The 7,047-nt window shown below is 56.6% G+C and overlaps 1 protein-coding gene across 1 annotated transcript; it reads left to right on the top strand.

The window, feature by feature from the left end:
• Positions 1-1,446: 1,446 nt before the first annotated feature.
• Positions 1,447-6,264, top strand: TRIL (TLR4 interactor with leucine rich repeats). The gene has a single exon (XM_080666145.1). It carries the CDS (start codon positions 1,921-1,923, stop codon positions 4,348-4,350), a length of 2,430 nt encoding a protein of 809 aa, XP_080522271.1. The 5' UTR covers positions 1,447-1,920; the 3' UTR covers positions 4,351-6,264.
• The last annotated feature ends 783 nt before the right edge of the window (positions 6,265-7,047 follow it).

Raw genomic sequence — 7,047 nt, 5'->3', positions numbered from 1 at the left:
TGTGCCCTGAAGGGACACTTCACTGCCTGCCTTCACTGCCTACCCATCACGGGGAGCCCAGGTCCCTGGCCACGCTACCAAGTGATCCCTGTCATCTTTGCTTAAATTCAGAACTTGTCTCTATCACTTACCTAGGAATTGGTTAATGAGGCAATTAATAATTGTCAAACACTGGGGTTATTAAAACTTACCTGCATCCCAGCAGCTTTCTCATAGATTGCTTTATGTTATCATTGAGCCTTTCCACGCCTTGCCCTTCCCACTAGATTGTCAGCCTCTTGAGCGGGAGATCTGCCTCTTTCCTTTAATTGTCCAGAGTATGTCCTTGAAATTACATTCTCTGGACACTTTGGGGTGGAGGGGAGATAGGGGCCTTTATTTTTAGCAAGATAATTTGCATGAACAAATAGTAATTAACAGCTCTTCCTTGCCCATTCTCATTCTCCGCAGGGGCTGCCTCCAAGGAGCCTTTGATAAATGCTCCCTTCTCTACTGATAATAAGTGATGAGGCTTCCCCTACTAAGCCAGGCCTGAGAACCAGGACTTTGATCAGTTCAAGCCCAGGCATCAGCAGAGGGGGCACCCCCCCAAGGTAGCAGTTAGTTAGTTACCCAAGGGCCTGGGAAGGTAGAAATATGGTTATTAGTGCCTGGGAAGGTTATTATACTAGCATATATGCACACGTGCAAAGCCTCCCCTAGGGAGGGAAATTAATGGGACCAAATCGCCAAAATCTGACAGAGACCCTTTCATGATGGTAGAACCAGTTCTGAGCTGCCTCCTTCCTCTTGCCTACAGCAGGACCTTCAGTTCAGATCCCTAAAGGGGGCGGTGCCTCTCCTTGGCTTCCAGTAGCGCGATGCCCCAAACGCGAACACGCAGCGGTTAGAATGGGTGGACCTAGCCTCTCCTGACAGTGGCCTGCCGACAGCTCTTTGCAGACAACCTCCTGCTCCCCAAAACTTCCGTAGAATGCTGGCGGACTGTGTGCCTCAGGGCGACATCTGGAAGAGCAAGTGACTTAAAAACAAGTAAAACAAGCCGCGCTCTCACTGTTCAGAAGCGACTGGTGTCCTCGTCTAAAATAAAAAGGTCTCTGTCTGCAAATCCCGTTTGCTCGACCGGTAATCCACCCCCCGCCCCCAGCCCAGCGTGTCCGCCCGGTACAGCTGTTTTTAATCCCTACTTTTCTCACTTGGCGTCCCGGGCTCGGGCTGACCAGACGCGGAGCCACTTAGCGTCTCCCCCTCCCCTTGCCAGGGTCTGTCCTTCCTCCGCCGTCTCCTCTTTCCCCGCCTGCATCCCCGGGGGCAGAGTGTGGGAAGAACGAATTTCCGCCCGGTTTGTTCGCCACTCGCAGACTTGGGTCCCTTCCGGACGCAGCCGGCGCACCCCGGCTCCTCCCCCGGCTGTTCCACGGAGGCCGCGCTCCGGGTCCGGGACCCAGAGAGAGGAGGCGCGGGCTGCGGGGGCCGAGCCGCCCGCCGGGGCGCAGCAGCCAAGCCGCGCCCCAGCAGCTCTTGGAAGGACTCCCGCCTGCCTGCAGCTGGGGAATCCACTCGGCGGGGAGAATCCGTGCCAGGGAATCCAGCTCTCCGGACTCGGGCTGCAAACAAAAAGCTCAGTTCTTGTTCCCCGCTCCGTCCCACTACGCGCACCCGGAGAGTTTTCTGCAGAGATGCAACAAGTAGCACCCGCACCTCGCAGAGCGCCCTGCACCGCCTGACTTGGCTGGACGAAGCAAGCCTGCAGAGACCGGGCCAGACACCGGACAAAGGGCGGAGGAGGGGCTGGACCGCGCAGCGGAGTCCCTAAAGAGGCCATTTAGTGACTCTGGCCAGGCCAAGGGGAATGCAGAGGAGACACAGAGCCGGCGGGCCAAGAGGACGATCCGGCAGCTGCACGCAGGGCGGGCGGCAATGGAGGCTGCCCGCGCCGTGCGCTTCCTGCTCGTGGTGTGCGGCTGCCTCGCGCTCCCGCCATGGGCCCAGCCCGTGTGCCCGGAGCGCTGTGACTGCCAGCACCCCCAGCACCTCCTGTGCACCAACAGGGGGCTCCGCGCCGTGCCCAAGACCAGCTCGCTGCCGAGCCCGCAGGACGTGCTCACCTACAGCCTAGGCGGCAACTTCATAACCAACATCACGGCCTTCGACTTCCACCGCCTGGGGCAGCTCAGACGGCTGGACCTGCAGTACAACCAGATCCGCTCTCTACACCCCAAGACATTCGAAAAGCTCTTGCGACTGGAGGAGCTCTACCTGGGGAACAACCTCCTGCAGGCGCTCTCCCCGGGCACATTGGCCCCGCTGCGCAAACTGCGCATCCTCTACGCCAACGGGAACGAGATCAACCGCCTGAGTCGAGGCTCCTTCGAGGGCCTGGAGAGTCTGGTCAAGCTGCGGCTGGACGGGAACGCCCTGGGGGCGCTGCCGGACGCGGTCTTCGCCCCTTTGGGCAACTTGCTCTACCTACATCTGGAGTCCAACCGGATCCGCTTTCTGGGCAAGAACGCCTTCGCCCAGCTGGGCAAGCTGCGCTTTCTCAACCTCTCTGCCAACGAGCTGCAGCCCTCGCTGCGCCATGCGGCCACCTTCGCCCCGCTGCGCTCCCTCTCCACCCTCATCCTCTCGGCCAACAGCCTGCAGCACCTGGGGCCCCGCGTCTTCCAGCACCTGCCCCGCCTCGGCCTGCTCTCCCTTCGGGGCAACCAGCTCACGAACCTCGCACCGGAGGCCTTTTGGGGGTTGGAGGCCTTGCGGGAGCTTCACCTGGAGAGCAATCGGTTAAGCCAGCTGCCTGCGGCGCTGCTGGCACCTCTGCACAGCCTGGAGGCGCTGGACCTGAGCGGCAACGAGCTGTCTGCCCTGCACCCCACTACCTTTGCCCACCTGGGCCGGCTGCGCGAACTCAGCCTACGCGACAACGCGCTCAGCGCCCTCTCTGGGGACATCTTCGCCGCCAGCCCGGCCCTCTACCGGCTGGACCTAGACGGCAACGGCTGGACCTGCGACTGCCGGCTGCGGGGCCTGAAGCGCTGGATGGGCAACTGGCACTCGCAAGGCCGGCTTCTCACCGTCTTTGTGCAGTGCCGCCACCCCCCGGCCCTGCGGGGCAAGTATCTGGATTACCTAGACGACCAGCAACTGCACAACGGGTCTTGCGCTGATCCCTCTCCTTCGGTTTCCCCGACCGGCGATGCCAAGCGGCGGCCCTTACCCACAGCCACGAGGGAGAAGATGGCGCCCCCTGCCGGTGGCCTCGCGGAGGAGCTGCCGCCACAACCGCAGCTGCAGCCACAGCAGCGGGAGAGATTACCGCCCGGGGCGCCCTGGGATGGGGAGCTCTTGGGCAACCGCAGCTCCCCGAGGCTGAGCCCATGGGGTCCAGGCCTCCAGCAGCTGGGCCCCTCTGCCGCTGCTGTGGCGGGCCCGGCGCCACACCCCCTGGACCTTCAGGAGAAGCCCAAGGCGGGGCGTCCGTCGCCGGCCGATCCAGCCCACGCGGAGCCCACCCTGACCGCCACGGCAGCCTCTGCGCCGCCGCCCGCTGGCGACCTCTGGCAGCGCGCCGCGCAGCAGCGCCTCTTCCCGCAGCAGCAGGAGAGCGCCGCCCAGTCCGACGGCGGGGTCGGCCTGCCGCCGCTGGTGTCCGACCCGTGCGACTTCAACAAGTTCATCCTGTGCAACCTGACGGTGGAGGCGGTGGGGGCCGACAGCGCCACGGTGCGCTGGGCGGTGCGCGAGCACCGCAGCCCCCGGCCGCTGGGCGGCGCGCGCTTCCGCCTGCTCTTCGACCGCTTCGGCCAGCAGCCCAAGTTCCACCGCTTCGTCTACCTGCCCGAGCGCAGCGACTCGGCCACGCTGCGCGAGCTGCGCGGAGACACCCCCTATCTGGTGTGTGTGGAGGGCGTGCTGGGCGGCCGAGTCTGCCCGGTGGCCCCCCGGGACCACTGCGCCGGGCTGGTCACCCTGCCGGAGCCTGGAAGCCGGAGCAGCGTCGACTACCAGCTGCTGACCTTGGCCCTGCTGGCCGTCAACGCGCTGCTCGTGCTGCTGGCCTTGGCGGCCTGGGCGTCGCGCTGGCTGCGCAGGAAGCTGCGGGCCAGGAGAAAGGGCGGGGCCCCTGTCCACGTTCGCCACATGTACTCCACCCGGCGGCCCCTGCGCTCCATGGGCACCGGCGTGTCCGCCGACTTCTCGGGATTCCAGTCGCACCGGCCGCGCACCACCGTGTGCGCGCTCAGCGAGGCGGACCTCATCGAGTTCCCCTGCGACCGCTTCATGGACAGCGCGGGCAGCGGCGGCAGCCTGAGGCGGGAGGACCATCTCCTGCAGCGATTTGCCGACTAGATCCGGGGCCTCCAGCGTGTGGACACCATCTCTTTGGCCTTGGGGAGCCGTCTCTCTGTGGGGCCCTTCAACCCACCTCAGGGGAAGATCTCATCCCATCAGACCGTCTCCTTTTGTGCATTTGGCCAGAGAGGCCGAAGAAGCCACTTCGGCACGGCCCCCTAGTTCCCAATATTCATGAAATAAATGGATGGCACTTGGTGGTCAAGACCAAGAGCAGGGGACGCATGGATGGTGGGGTACAGAGGTGGAAGGCCTTCTTTATATGGAGACTGGCGCAGCTATGACAATGCAATAGCCTCACCCCCTTGGAGGTAGGAAAGCGATTTGGAGACATACTTTTTTACTTGTTCAGTGTCCAGAAGAGGTGTTTTGTGTTCTATTTAAGGAAAAAGGAATTTATTACCATTACAAAGGAGGCTTGGTTTGGAGGTTTGTGCCAAGAAGGATGATGTCAGCAGGTGGTAAAGTTTAACACACTCACCAAGGGGGAACTCTTTTATGGTGGATAACTTGACGTTTAAATAATTAGAGACGCTTTTTTTTTTTTTCAACAATGTGAAGAGCTCTGACATTTAACAAACTGACAAACTCAAGGACTGTTTTAGATGAGCCAGTTTTCTTTTTAACATGAACATCACAAGAAGGTTCGCTGACCTTGGGGTTAACTGAGATCACACACTTTCTCTGGAGAAGGCTGCATCCAAGACTTCTCCATCAGGGTTGCTCCTGTGGCTCTTTAAATTTTATTTTGTTTAAACCCATAGATGGAAAAGGACATTTCAATGCCAGACTTAATCAAAGAATGTAATGCGTATGTACCTGGTGACCCCATAGGGAATGCCAGTGTTCTAGTTTGCTTACCACATCTCTGACCGTGTGTGTGGGTTGGGGAAAATGCCATGTGCTACTTCTCATGTTTTTATCAGTGACATGCAATTGCCTGTGTCCTACTGGTTCTGAGTTGCACAGTTAAGTGTTAAAGGACATTTCCTAATAGGGGAGCAAAAGGTGATTGTCAGTTGATAGTGTATGTTTGATCACATTAATGTCTTACTCTAGAGGAAATAGTAGAAGGGAAGAAATTACTGGGAAAATGTGAAAAAAATGGACACCGGTGGTTATTTTCCTACAGAAAACCAGAAGATTGTTACAAGTACTTAAACCTCACTGTGAAATAATCCTATCTTTTTGCAAGTTAGTCCCTCCATGACCCCGTGTTTTACTGTGTTATTAAATCTTATCTTGTAGTTGATAATTGCAGTCTTTCCATGCTTTTGTGTTAAACGTAAGGTTAGGCTCCTTTATTTGCTCTGTTGTTTTCAACTATTTGGATACTCTCGTTCCCTGATATTTATGAAGTACATGTTTATCACTACATGTCGTGCCCTGGTTTACATGAATGATTGCGTGTGTGGTCTACAAGTGTCGTCACTAAGAAGGTGTGCCTGGCTCCATTCACTGTGGTTATGATTCATGGGCAGTGGGGTGTTGTGGAGGCCACGGCATTGGTGCTAAGGCTAACAGTGCATCTTCTGTTGAGGGCCGTAAGCCCCTGAGGGTCCTGATGACTCAGGGAATCGATCACAGTCCAGGGGTCCTTCACCCCCCTTTTATGTGTGGCCTCCACCGAGCCAGGCCTGCCCCTGTCCCCACAGCGGAGCAGAGACCCAGGGATCTAAATGAACTGATCTTTGTTTATGTTCAGATGAATCAATGTCCAGACCACTTACAGTACAGCTGCCTTCCTGGCAGTCTTATCTGTGGGGCCAAAACTTAATAAACCACAGGAAATAGACTGTCATTCTGAGTTTGCCGCCAGAGCTTGTTTCCGACTCCAAGCTTGCCGGCACCCGGGAGAGGTGCAGGTATTGGCTTATCGGCCACCTTTGGGCTATCCTGCACCTTGGCTGCTCCCAGCTGTTTTCATTCATCGAGCAGTTGCATCTCTTGGCTGTTTCTTTGGCACAGCCATGTAGTGCGATTCCCCTGGGAAGTCTGGAAAGGACCTCTTGTTTTCCCACGACCCACCCTGTTAACGGCAGGACATCACTGAACATGCTTAATGCCTGATCCATGTAAAAACAGTTTCACTGGAAGGTCTTTCAGTGGGAAATGAATAAATGCTATCCATTGTTATGTCCAGTTATGTCAATAAACCCACTTACTGATAGAGATGTTTTATACACCTGCCCACTGATACACTGCGTTTCATCATTGAAAATGAACACAGGCATGAAGTCTTTCTGTCCTCTTTCAATGTTTTTTTTTATTATTATTTCCATTTTCACAGCAGAGTATGGATGTTTATTTTTAAGAAATGGTTGTGTGACTTGATGCCCCAAGAAAGGAGGAGATGGCTCTAAGAGCAGGTGGCCAGCCGTGGTGTGAAAATGCTATTAAGATCCAGTGACAGCAAGATGATTGGGTCTCAGCAGGCACCAGCTGTTAAAAGGGAACTGAATTAAAAGCCAAGGCCTTTGACTCGCACTGTCAGTAGTAAGAAAGAATTCTCTTGAACTGGAGGTCATTTTTGCCATTACAGAGTTTATGAAAAGAGAAAAATTCTGAAGGAAAGAGAATCAATTTTGTATGTGGTAGGAGTGTTCAATGAGGGGTCCATCGAAGCAGTCTGGAATTTAGGGGGACCCTCAGCTTCCCCAGTAAGATTATTGCTTCCACGAGGCTGGTCATTTT

Source organism: Plecotus auritus (genome assembly GCF_963455305.1).
Source record: "Plecotus auritus genome assembly, chromosome: 4".
Classification (NCBI taxonomy): Eukaryota; Metazoa; Chordata; class Mammalia; order Chiroptera; family Vespertilionidae; genus Plecotus; species Plecotus auritus.
The sequence above is the reverse complement of the archived record's forward strand: the minus strand, read 5'-3'. Positions and strand labels throughout refer to the sequence as shown.

What these genes read in the sequence shown, in the direction of transcription:
- TRIL (XM_080666145.1), top strand. Translation starts at nt 1,921, where the DNA reads ATGGAGGCTGCCCGCGCCGTGCGCTTCCTGCTCGTGGTGTGCGGCTGC.